The following is a 12,879-nucleotide window of genomic DNA, read 5'->3' on the forward strand; positions in this document are numbered from 1 at the left end:
GCATTTTTTAAAAAATTCTCAGGATCAATAGAGCCAAATTATCAAGGAATATTTTATAAAGGGCTTTTTTACACAAGTATACAGTTTTTCTACTTGCAAAACAGCGCTGCTGACTTTATTGGCTGGTATCTATTATGCTTTAGAGAAAGGTGGGAATAAAAAGCCCCCTGCAAAGTGTAACCAGATTTGACTGAGGGTACATCCATAAGGCATCTGCAAAATGTTGTGAGAAAAACACCTCCACAGAGAGATGTAGTCATTAACTGCCTCTCTAAGCACCTGACATCTTCAGAACCTGAAAAACCCTCAGAAATCCTTCCGACCCTTAACCCAGGGTGCCCAAACCCCGTTGGCAGGTCAGTCTCCGCCAGCCAAGGCTGCGGGTTGCTCCCGTTCCCGTTCGACATCAGCAGACTGGCCTTTAAATGCACCTTTTGTGCTCTTAGAGTTAAACGTGCCCCCGCTGCTGGAAATGTGTGTGCTGCGTGTCTCTGCTGCTTCTGTTCATCATTTAACCAGGGACTGACTCTCAGTTCTACGCAGCAGCTGATAAAAAACATGGGAGTACAGAACAATTCCTGTCGTAGTATTTAATACACAGCCCAATTTGAGTAGTCACGATGGAGGGAATCCAATCTTGTACTCCCCTGCCAGAGTATTCCAGCAAGAGGTGAGGGACGAGGGATGAACTCTGGTCGGGCAGTACAGGGATTCAGGTACGTCGGTCTCCTGGACGGGAGGTGACACTTCTAACCACCAGGTTACACGATGAGGTAGCAGCACAGAACCTCAGTCTCTGCTCTTTCACAGGAGCCACCTGCCCAGGGGTGTTTTAGGGTCTGAATCCCAAGTGCAGAGGCATCACCTTTTCAGCCTTAGGCCAGGCACCTGGCTCTATATTGCACTCTGTACTCACTGATGAGCTTAAGCAGCTCTTTTCTCAGCCTGACAGTGTTCCTGACCCCCATTCGGAGGCTGTTCTCTCTTTTGGGATGCCCAGGCTTTTCTGGTGCATAACATGAAGATAAAAATCCTGTGAGTGACACAGCACGATAAAGTTGGCTGCTGTAAAGCTGAGGTGCCTCTTGTACATCTGTAGCCACAAGAACCTTGGTCTAGTTTTGTTCATACCAATATCACTCAAAAATGAGACCAGTGCTGAAGCAGGTCAGGATCGGAATCAGGACCAAAAATACTAAGCACCATGTTAGGCAGTAATAACAACTACAGCCTAGGGCATAAGCCCTGCGCAAGTACAGCGATGCCCTGTTGACCATGTACTTACTTTTACTGCAGGCGTCTTTATGTCTGAAAAATTCTCATCTGGGGTCCAACCACACACACAAATATTCAATTAGCAAAAGTAGTTATGTGAGATGTTCATCCACATGATATATGAAAATCCTGAACTGTTTCTGAGTGCAGATCCTGAAGTGCTTTTAAACACCTGTGGGTTTTTTTTTTTTTCTTCACATGATGCAGTTGGGTTTTCATGCATGATGCAATGTTGGTGCTGTGCTTTTTCACCATGAGTGTACTTCAATGCTCACGCTGTCAGACCTATATATTTCCTACACTATAGCAACAGTTGATTGAAAAACAATCAGGCAAAAGACAAAAAAAATTCACATATTTTATTCTTCGTTTTCAGTTACATTCCAGGGACTTTAAATCTATACTTTAGCAGGCTTGAAAATGGTCTAACTGGAATGAAGAGATGGCAACAGGGTCACAGAAGAGACGCAGCGACCAGTATCACTGCAGAAAGTGGGAGACTGACCACTGAGTTCATTAGTTTTCCCAGAAGTTTCCGACTCGGTGAGTATTCAGTCAATATGCTAAGGCTGAGCTTGAAGCAGTAGTTGGATGAGGTCTAATCCATACATCTGGAAACAGCCTGTGTATCACAGAGAATATGTGCAGAGGGGGCTGCTCTTGTATTTGTCCCATGTGTTTGCTTTTATTTGATTTTGCATTTGGGTGGGAAAGGGAAAGAGGAAATTCTCTGACATTTTCACATGCCTTTTTTTTTAAGTGACTCTGAGAAACAATACAAACGTCTTGTCTATTCAAAGGAGAGGCTGTAAAGCGACCTGATGTCTTTCCTGGGATGCAGTCCTGGGTACTCTCATAGAAAGTACCACATTGCCATCTCTAAGAACCATTGCTCTGATTCTCCTGCCAGCATCCTTGGAGGTAGATACCAAAGGCACAGGAATAAACTATATATCCAGGTCTTCCTCTTTGTTGTGTTTTTGTGAACTGGTAGAGAGCAAGAAATTGTCTTCCGAGTACAAAATACTCTGCTTCTAATCCTTTCCATTGCTCTGTGCTGCTGGAACAACTAAGATCAGACAACTTCCTTCTGTATCTCTCCAGTCTGGCCCTTGTATTTCTGTCCCAGTTTTAATCCAAAATTGTTTAAGCCCTCTGAAAAAATACTACTGCTGCAAAGGATTTTATGACCTGGCAAAATATCTGCATCAGTATCTTCTACAACCATGTATAAAAGCTCACAGCTCCTAAAACTCTTCAAGACTATGGAAACAGAGGAATTAAAATAAAAACGGTGGTGGTGATTAATTATGCCTGGATTAACAAAATTCCAGCCATTGCTAATTGTTCTGGGAGCCAGGAGGAAAGGAATCAGCATTGCCCTGCTGGAAATGGCTCGGGTCGCTGCAGCCCTCAAAAGCCCGGAGGAGGAGGAGGAGGAGGACAGGGTTGAGAAAGTTTTCTCTGCTGGCAGGAGGAAGGAGCAGAAGGGATGACTTGCTGCATGGAGGGAAAAGGGGGTGTGCTGGGAGAAGCAGGCTCACTGGCGAAGATGGGAAAGACAAGAAGACCACAAGCGGAGCCTGGAGAGATGAGCACTAAAGACGCAGCAGAGGCAGCCGTACCTCCCACCGCAGCGGGGCAGCGAGGCAGGCAGAGGGCAGCCACTTCCAGGGAAACGCCAGGGCTCTGCCTCCGCATTTGGAAGTCATATACTTGAGTTTTAGTCTTTCTTGCCTTAACGCTGCAGCTGCCCAGAGCCACGGGTTGTCCCAGACTCTGGCCTACCCTGATTCCTCAGAATAAGCTCCCAAAGCTTTTCTTTGGATAGCGCTTATGGAGAAAAGTGATGGTGGTAATGGTAAAATGTACCAACGTTAAACTGTCGATCCCAAGCCATTCAGTGACGTTCACATTTGCATGACTGCGCACTATGCTCATGTAGTACCATACTTATTGCAAATGTTACCGTGATGTTGCCTGAACATTTTGCTTCCCGTAGTAACTCAGTGAACCATGGCCAGAGAGAATCGTGCTTCGGGCTCAGCAGCCGATACAGCACGCACCCCTGGCCTGCGAAATCGCTCCTTTCCGACCTGATCCTTGGCAGAACTCCTGGTCACGCGTGCTGGGTGGTTAGACCCTGTGCTGCTGAAGCAGTTCCTTCATTTCTGAGCAGGTCCTCATTTGATGTCAATTCATAAAGCTCCGCAAATGAACCCTATTCACACCTGGAGCCCGTCCCCCTGCATTAAAGTATTAGGTTATTCCTAGGGTGAATGGATATTATGTGCATTTGTGGGTTTTTTTGTTTTTGGTTTTTTTTTTTTTTTAGGTTGGAAAAGACCTTTAAGATCATCCAGTCCAACCATTAACCTATACTACCAAGCCCACCTAAACCAATCAAGGGCAGACTAGACTAAACCATATCCCGAAGTGCCACGTCTACCTGTTTTTTGAACACTTCCAGGGATGGTGACTCCACCACCTCTCTGGGCAGCCTGTTCCAATGCTTGACCACCCTTTCCATAAAGAAATTTTTCCTAATTTCCAGTCTAAACCGCCCCTGGCACAGCTTGAGCCCATTTCCTCTCGTCCTATCGCTAGCTACTTGGGAGAAGAGACCAACACCCACCTCACTACAACCTCCTTTCAGGTAGTTGTAGAGAGTGATAAGGTCTCCCCTCAGCCTCCTCTTCTCCAGGCTAAACAACCCCAGTTCCCTCAGCCGCTCCTCATAAGACTTGTTCTCCATACCCTTCACCAGCCTTGTTGCCCGTCTCTGAACACGTTCCAGCACCTCAATGTCTTTCTTGTACTGAGGGGCCCAAAACTGGACACAGGATTCCAGGTGCGGCCTCACCAGTGCCGAGTACAGGGGGACAATCACCTCCCTGCTCCTGCTGGCCACAGCATTCCTGATACAAGCCAGGATGCTGTTGGCTTTCTTGGCCACCTGGGCACACTGCTGGCTCATGTTCAGCCAGCTGTCTACCAACACCCCCAGATCCTTTTTGGCCAGGCAGCTTTCCAGCCACTCTTCCCCAAGCCTGTAGCGTTGCATGGGGTAGTTGTGACTGAAGTGCAGGACCCAGCACTTGGCCTTGTTAAACCTCATACAGTTGGCCTTGGCCCATCGGTCCAGCCTGTCCAGGTCCCTCTGCAGGGCCATCCTACCCTCCAGCAGATCGACACTCCCACCCAATTTGATGTCGTCTGCAAACTTACTGAGGGCACACTCGATCCCCTCATCCAGATCATTGATAAAGATATTGAACAAGGCTGGCCCTAAAACAGAGCCCTGGAGAACAGGGTGGTTCATTTCAGATTATGAAAAAAAAGGGAAGTAAAAGTAAGAATCCCAAGAGTGCCCACAAGCCACGAAGAGCTTGGATCGAACTACAGATGCAGGGACAAGGCAAGGTGGTGTGATTCACTGACAGGAGGGAGCCCTGTGTTGTCTCCTGGGTGCTGCAGGATCGGAGAGAAGTCACTTCCCATGTGCATGTGGACTTCCCACTTCCCACCCGGGGTGTGACTCCTTCCAGTTCCCTTTGGGAACAGAGCCCTCTGTGAGCAAGCACTGGCACCCCACCTACTACTCTGGGGTCCTGACGCTGGGGATGCGGAGCATTTCTAATGTAATATAAATCATCAGATGAAAGAGGGGATTTAAAAACAATTTATTTTGTGGCTGGTACTTCAAAATACTTTACAAGTCATATCAAGAGGATTTTTAAAAATCTTTCTTTATGAGTTGCTTTCTTTTCCAGAATAGTATCCTTGGAAATGACCCACTGGGTAAAAACAAAACAGTAATAAATCCCTGTGAAAAACAGCTGTTTGAATTTCCATGTATTTCATTACCTTCAAAAGCCATGGGAGCCTGTGCTGTGTTTGGGTGGCACTGTGGAGAAGACAGAACGGTTGGAACAGAGGACTGGCAGCAATGAGATTACACAAAGATACCATCAAACATCATCCAGGCTGTCGGTAAGTACATTTCTCCGCATATCAGGCTCAAATAAAGAGCTTGCAATGTGAATTCAGGCCTGTGCCAGGCCATGATGCTGCAGTTCACATCAACAAGGTCTAGCAAGACACAGCCGCACCGTGAGGGAAATCAGTGGGAAGAAAAAGCCACAGAGTAAACAACTCACCTAAACACTCAGTGGCAGTCACTTCGGGCAGCTGCCTGTGCCTTTACCCCGTTACGCACTAGATGATGTGACCACTATTTGCATATAGGTATTTGCACCCCAGCTGTGCTGGCAGGTTTTGTTTTTCCAGGTGCCAGGCAGCACCCAGGAGCTTATGCTCTTAGACTAAGCAGACTTGAGGCTTGCTGCTGTGTCACTCTCATCAGACCAAACATGTAATTTTTGAAATGCCTGTGAAGGGTGACCTAGACCCTTTGGCATGTCCTCAGGGAAGAATCAGCCATGGGAACTCACAGCAGTTTTTTTAAACAATTACTGGAGGAGCTCGAGGGGCTATTATTCACAGACTGGTAGAGTGGCCCGCCATATGGGAGTTCAGTCTTTCCTCCTGGCATAACGAACTAGGCGAGCTGGGCAGCAAATGGGAGCAGTGCAAAAGTACTTGAGATGCTTGGAAACATCTGCCTGTCCTCAGCTTACCTACCCTCACCTTTGCAGCGAGGTGGGACAGGCCCTGTCCCTTTGCCAGTGCCCCTGTGCCAGGAGGAGCGGGAACGCTGCTGTAGGTTTTGAAGGCGCTCTCCAAGCTGCCCTCATACTTCTGCATATGGTCCTGCCATTTTATTAAACTCTTCTGAAGTTGCTCCTGACCTAAGCTAAGTACTTTTCTATTGACATCAACTTTTGCCACTTCACTATTCACCCCCAGGTTATTAATAAAGCATTAAACAATATTGGTCTGAGTCCTGCTCTCTAGGGCACCTCATTATTAATCTTTTTCCCTATTAGAATTGGCCATTTATTCCATACCCATTTATAACCAGATTTTAATCCATGACAGGACTTTACCTCTCACTTTGTGGTTACCAAGTTTCCTTAACAGTTTCTTGTATGGGTGTTTATCAAAAGGCTTTTGAATGTCCCAATAAATTATATCCTTTGGTTGTTCTTTACCCACTATTTTATTAACTCTTAAAAGTGTAAAAGGTCTGACTAGCAAGATTTATTCCTATAGTGGCTATGTTACTTTTTTCCTTTGCTGGAGACTTGATATTTCCCTGCAGATTGCGAAGTATTTAGAGCAGTGACCCTCTGAATCTTGTGGCTTGAAGCAGCACCAGAGATGTTGTCAATGTTTAATTAAAAATAAAAGCGAATGCAATACACTGCTGACTTTCTCAGCTACTTCCTTGTAATGAAGTTAAGCTAATAATGTAAAATTTCCATGAGCTCGCCTGTCTGTGTAAATATTTACAGGGTCTTTATCGCTGCAGTACCAGATTTCCACACGCATTAATGGAGTTATCCTTGTAACACCTCTCTGATACAGGGAAGCTTTAATCCCAACTGCCTGAAGAATCAGGGCACACTGACATCTGGCACGTAAAAGCCAAACTGCTGTGCTTTGAGAATACAGGTTAGGAGATAAAACACCTTCTCCCACTTACAGATGCTGTATTCACAAAAAATGCAAGAATCATCACAATTCACAAATGCAATCAAGAGGGCACGGTACCCCAGCGTCTCTTCCCAAGCTCTCTAAACCCCAAGTTAATTTTTCCCTTTAGAAAAATGCAGAGCACCGCAGGTAGAGTCCAAGCTTTTCCTTTTTTGTAGGCTGTCTGTGCTTGCAGGTTTTTGCTGGCTCTGCTAGTGACCATTTATTTTGGACTCACACCACACATCCAGGGTTTCATTACGCATTTTTGCTCCAGCCAGAACTAATACAATTGGCTGCATCTCAGCTTGCTTCAAATATACAAGGGAGTGGGTTTCCTGAGAGAAAAGGAAGAAACAACATAAAAAAAAAAAAACAGAGATCTCATTTAAAGTAAAAAGCACTGCAAAGATTTTGCCATGTAAGAAAACTTACAAAAGGCTACAAAATATAAAAGAGCAAGGGCCCACCACTGGCCTCACATCCCTGAAGAAAGAGAGGCTTTCCACCCTGTCCTGAAAGCTGACAAGACCTTGGCAAAGCAGGGAATGACGGAGATGTTGGACATGGAGGAGCCCGCACCGAAAAGGCATGCAGGACATGGACTCGCGTTTTCAAGGGACTTCTGGCCTCACGGCTGAGGCCGGGCTTTCCAAAAAAAGCTCTCCTTCCACATAAGCAGCCAGAACAGGTGGCCAGGAATTCAAAAGGTTATGAAGTCCTTTCAAAAACAGTTAACTCCTAAGTGTCAAAGGGGAGAGATGTGAGCGCAGAACACTTCTGGAAGAACAAACCTCCCCAGCAGAAGCTCTGAAGGATTCCAGCTCCCACAAACACGTTTCCAGTTGTGGTTTTTAAGTGAGATCTTGAAGCTACCCACACTTGAAAATGCGGGACTTCTTTTTTGGGGCCTGGAGTCAAAATCCCTTGAGACCAACTGTGGGACTCGCTTGAAGATGCCCGCTTGTGGGTGTAAAAACAGGGATAGTTGAGCTTAGGTTGGCAAAGAGGGTAGACTCTCTGGGCAGTGGAGTCACCATCCCTGGAAGCGTTCAAAAAACGGGTAGACATGCCACTTCGGGACACGGTTTAGTCTAGTCTACCCTTAACTGGTTTAGTGTGGACTTGGCAATGTTAGGTTAATGGTTGGACTGGATGATCTTAAAGGTCTTTTCCAACCTAAATGATTCTATGAAAGTTCATTGACTCCGTACACTAGCGATGCCCACGCAGCCGGGCTGGGAGCACAGAGGGGGGAACAGGAGCACGGGTGCTTGAGATTGCTTCTAGCCTAGTTTGGATGCAGCCTCCCAAACCTCTCCTGCCTATTCCTGAAACACAAGCTTTGCCTCCAGGATAGCCATGGCTCCTGCAGCAACAAAATGATTTCCCCAAGGAGCAGTCAATATATTACCACGATCGTAATCTTACTTAGCGTGGTAGCATGGTTTTAATTTTTCCGTGTTTGATCCCTCAGCTTCAGGAATATTGATAGAAATAGGGACTGTGAAGATCAAATAAAGAGCAGCCCGTTGTGTATGAGAAAATACCCTTCAGTCCTCACTCTCTCCGCAGTGATTCAGCTTTTCCAACTGCGCTGCCGAGATAAAAGGCTCGCATGTGAGCAGAAGTGTTAGCAAGGTCTGTAATGCTTTCAGCGCACCGTCCTGCAAAAGAAGCTTGGCTGCGGGAGCGGAGACCGCCTACTCCTAAAGCTCCTTCAGCGGCGGGGAGGCCGGGGGTGCGGGGAGGGGGGGGATGCAGAAAAGGCTTTCGCCCCGTTTTCACGCCGGCACGGGCTGTTTGCTGTTGGCCGCAGCTCGCTGTTGACTTTACTCGGTAGCTCTGTTTATGCACCCGTGTCGGTTTTCCTGGTTTAAGGACGCTGGCAGCCGCCCCCCCCCCCCCCGCCCCTCCATCCGGGCAGGGCAGAGCCGGGCCGGGCCGGGCCGCCCGCCTCGCCCCGGCACCGCCGCCCTAATCAGCGGCAGACCCCGGGCGCGGGGTAATGAGAAACATGGAAGGGGCTTTCTGTCTTTTGAAATCTGTCTCTTAACATCAAAGTGCTCCGCGCAAGTCGTCCTCCAGAGGTCGGCTCCCGTATCTAAATGAGTGATGTATTTCATGGTATCTGTCGGGAGGGATAAGAAAACCGGCTTTTTGAGATGGGGCATGATGTGAAAAACAGGTGGCCCACTTTAATGGGTCGCGGAGCATCTGTTTTGCAGCCCGGTCGTGTTCCCGTAAACTGCGCAAACACGGTGGGCCGGCGGCGGGCGCGCAAAACCTCCGCGGGCGCGCAGCCTCCGCGGCGCCAGGCCAGGCGCTGCCCCGCCCCAAGCGGCGCGTTTTTGGGGAGAGGCAAAGGGGAAGGCTCTGCTCCCCGGCCCTTTGGGCTGCTCTTAAATCACTGCCTCCTCACGGTGACAAGCAAAGCCCGGCACCCCCCCCCCCCATTACCCTGCAGACCCTCTCCTTCCCGTCCTGCAAGAAGGGCGGGCACTGCCTCCACTTCGCGGAGATGTGCACCCTCCTACCCCCGGAAACACCCAAAGCATCTAGGGGTGCAGGTGCCGTGCGAGGTACCTGGCAACGCGAGCCGCCCCCTCCCTGCCGGGGACCCTCAGCCGCTCGGCCGGGGCTGCCCGCACCCCCCGGGGCACCACCCGCTTCCGCGGCGGGCACGGCCCCTCGGAGGAGCCGGCTTCCCCCCCGCCTCCAAGAGGCTGTTGGCCTCGGGTCGCCCCCGCTTTGGCCTGTAAGAAATATTCCGCTGAGATCACGCCGCTTGCTGGTAACGTTTCCAGCGCCTCCTCCTCTCCCGGCTTGCACAACCGCTCCGGCTTTATTCTAACTCTATCTGCGCAGCAATAGAAAGTGTTGGCTAACATCGGCCACGCCGTAAATCCAGCCGAGCGTGCACGTTTCAAGTGCTCACGGGCAAAGCGCCGCGATGTCCCCGGGGGGCGCGCCCGGCTCGGGGAGCGCGCCCTGGCCAGCCCCTCCGGGCTGACTTCGTCTGCGCCGCGCCAATTTAGGCTGACCGGCTGGGAAATATTGCACGGTGTCTCCTGGGGAGCCCTCTGCCCCGCCGCGGGGGAGGGGGTCCGGTACGTTCAGATCTCCAAACCCACCGCGGGAAGGCAACCCGAGCCTCCCGCCGCCTGCGGGGTGGGATCCCACGCAAAACAGCGAGGGCTGCAGCTGTGGGAAACGCATTTCGTATCGTTCTGAACCCGCTTGCTTTGCAAAAAAAATTATTCCGGCCTGCAACCCTCTCCTCCTCTACACCCGTGAAATCCCACTGAGCGCAGCAGGAACAGGGGCCGGCGCGGGAAATCTGCACCGAAGCTGCCCGGGCATGGCTGAAAGGCAAAACCCCCGCTGCTCCAGCTAGATAAGAACGGACAGGGTTGGGAGAGGGGGAACACCCCAAATCCCCCCCCCAAAAATCAAACACAACCCCCCCCCCCCCCCCCCAAAAAAAAAAAACCACCAAAAAAAACCCCCAACCACCAATCCCCCGGGATACGGCAAGCATAGAAGCGCGGCCGCTCGACACCCACAGCGAGCTCCCCTCCCACCCCCGCCCGCGGACCCCGCAGCCGCAGGGCGGGCAGGTGGCACCGCCCCGGCGGGCGGAGCGAGCACCGGGGGCTGCGGGGGTGGGCTGCCGGGCACAGCCCCCCCGTGTTATTTTGATTTTAATTGGTGATTACGCGCTCCCCCCCACTCCCACCCCCCCCCGCTATTTTTATGTGGTGCTTAGTGCCAGGCTCCGGGAGTCCCGCTGGGAAGGGGCAACCGGTCTGGCCCGCCGCGGGCGGGGGGCTGCCCACGCCTCTGCCCGCCCCGTGTGCGGGGCCGCGGGTGGGCCGTGCCGTGCCGTGCCGCCCCGCCGGTGACTGCGGAGGGCTCTCGGGAGGCAGCGGCAGAAAGGCGAGGCTGCTGCGAGGGACGGCGGAGCTCCCCCATCCCCTCCGGGGCCGCCTCCGCCCGCTGCCGCCGGCCCCCGAGCGCTTCCCCGCGGGTCCGGGCGCCGGCAGCGGGCGGGGGCCGGGGCTGAGCCTTCCCCGAGCTCCGCTTTCTGTCGGATCTGGAGGAAACACCGGCGATCACAGCACGCTGGCTCCCGGGAGCCGTCGTAGGTTTCTCTTTCCTTTTTTTTTTTTTTTTCCTTTTTTCCTTTTTTTTTTTTTTTTTTTTTCGGTATGCCCGATGTGTATTACCTAAATGGCTCGTCCCTTTCCCTTATGGGAAATGATTTCCCGCTTGCATTATGGTGAACTTTGCCTCGCCTGACTCTTTACGGCTTTTCTCTTGCTGATGGGCTTTCCTTTGTGGAAGTTTCGCGCGCTGATTGTATTTGTTAATTAGTTGCTAACAGCATCGTAATGTGGGCTTGATGGATAACCGTGTCATTAGCACTCACCCCTGCAATTCACATTTCCAACCGGGCAGGGGCTGCCCCATGCCGAGCCCGTGATTTGTGGCTGCAGCCCCGCGTGCGTGACGCGCACCCCAAGCCCACCTCCCCGCTCCCCTGCCCAGCCTTCTCCGCGCCCGCGTAGTGCCGGAAAAAGCCCTCGCAAGCGCCCTCCTTTCCGTGGGTGCGTGGGTGCTGCGCCCCCCCACCGCCGGGGCAGCCCCGCACACAGCGCTGCCGGCGCGGACACGCGTGGGAGGGACCGAAACCCGCAGCGCCCCCGGGGCCCGCCCTGCCCGGCGGCCGCACCCCCAGCCCCGGGGCCGCGGCGCCCCTCGGGGGGGTCCGCCCGCCCCGCCCCGCCCCCGCGCCCTCCCCGCCGGGGGGCTCGGCCGAGCCTGGGAGATGTAGTCCCGGCTGCCGGGCTCGCCGGAGGCCGGCGGGGCTTCCGCGGGGGACTACGTTTCCCAGGCCCCCCTGCTGCTCGGCCGGGCCGCGGGAAGGGCCGGGCTGTCAATCAGTGCGCGTCGGCGGGGGCAGCGAGCCGGGGATCCCCCCCGCCCCCCCGCCCTCCTCCGCGTCCCGCTAATAATAAGTGCTTCAGAGGCTTAAAAGCAGGGAGGCAAGTGTCATGCGGGCGCGCCGTGAGGGGCTGAGCTGCGGCTGAGCGACCGGGTCCGCTCTGCCGCCGGCGCAGCCCGGAGAAAAAAGAAAAAAAAAAAAAACAAGAGGGGGGGGAGAAAGAGGGGGGAAAAAAGAAAAAAAAAAAAAAGAAAAAAAAGCCTGGGCGCTGGTTCCCGGGCAAGGGGCGAGAGGAGAGAAGCCCGAAAGGCTGGACAAGCCGGCAGCGAAGTGGCGATGAGGCGCAGGAAGACGGCGGTGGCGGCCGGCTGCTGCCTCGCCTTCCTCCTGGGCACCCTGCTCAACCTCCTCTTCATCCCCGGCTCCGAGCACCCGCCGCCCCGCGACGGGGCGCCCCCCTCCCCGCCCGGCGCCCCCCTCTACCCGCCGGAGGAGGAGGGCGGCGGCGGCCGGGCCGCCCTGGCGCGGCAGATCCGCGAGCGCTACGAGGAGGTGCTGCGCTACCGGCAGCACCGGGCGGCGGCGGCGGCGGCGGGGCGGCGGCCGCTGCGGCCGCGGGAGCGGCGCCTGATGGACCTGGCGCCGCCGCGCACCTCGGCGGAGCAGCCGCGGCCGCCGGGGCCGCGGGGCCGAGCGGCGGCGGGGCGGCGGGCCGGCGCCTCGGCCGAGCTCTCGCTGGAGCCGCCGCTGCTGGGCTGCCGCGACATCCGCAATGTCAGCGGCGTGCAGTACTTGGGCTCGGGGTACACCAAGGCGGTCTACAAGGCGGTCCTCAACCGCACGCTGGCCGTGGCGCTGAAGGCGGTGGATTTCGGCGGGCACGACATCGCCCACTGCGTGCGGCAGTTCTCCGCCCTGGGGGACTGCTACCGCCTGGCCGCCTACAAGATCGTCAAGGAGATGATCCTGCTGCAGCGGCTGCGCCACGCCAACGTCCTGCAGGTACGCGGGTCCTTGCGCGGGCGGCCGCCGAGCCCCCTTTTCGGCTTTTGGCCCCG

The 12,879-nt window shown here is 53.5% G+C and overlaps 1 protein-coding gene across 1 annotated transcript in view; it reads left to right on the forward strand.

The window, feature by feature from the left end:
- Positions 1 to 12,157: 12,157 nt before the first annotated feature.
- PKDCC (protein kinase domain containing, cytoplasmic) overlaps positions 12,158 to 12,879 on the forward strand; it is a 36,527-nt gene continuing 35,805 nt past the window's right edge. The window contains exon 1 of the mRNA XM_075708118.1: positions 12,158 to 12,823. Coding sequence (XP_075564233.1) covers positions 12,158 to 12,823 — 666 coding nt within the window. The remainder of the gene's footprint in view (positions 12,824 to 12,879) is intronic.

This window comes from Pelecanus crispus, chromosome 3, assembly GCF_030463565.1.
Source record: "Pelecanus crispus isolate bPelCri1 chromosome 3, bPelCri1.pri, whole genome shotgun sequence".
NCBI lineage: Eukaryota > Metazoa > Chordata > Aves > Pelecaniformes > Pelecanidae > Pelecanus > Pelecanus crispus.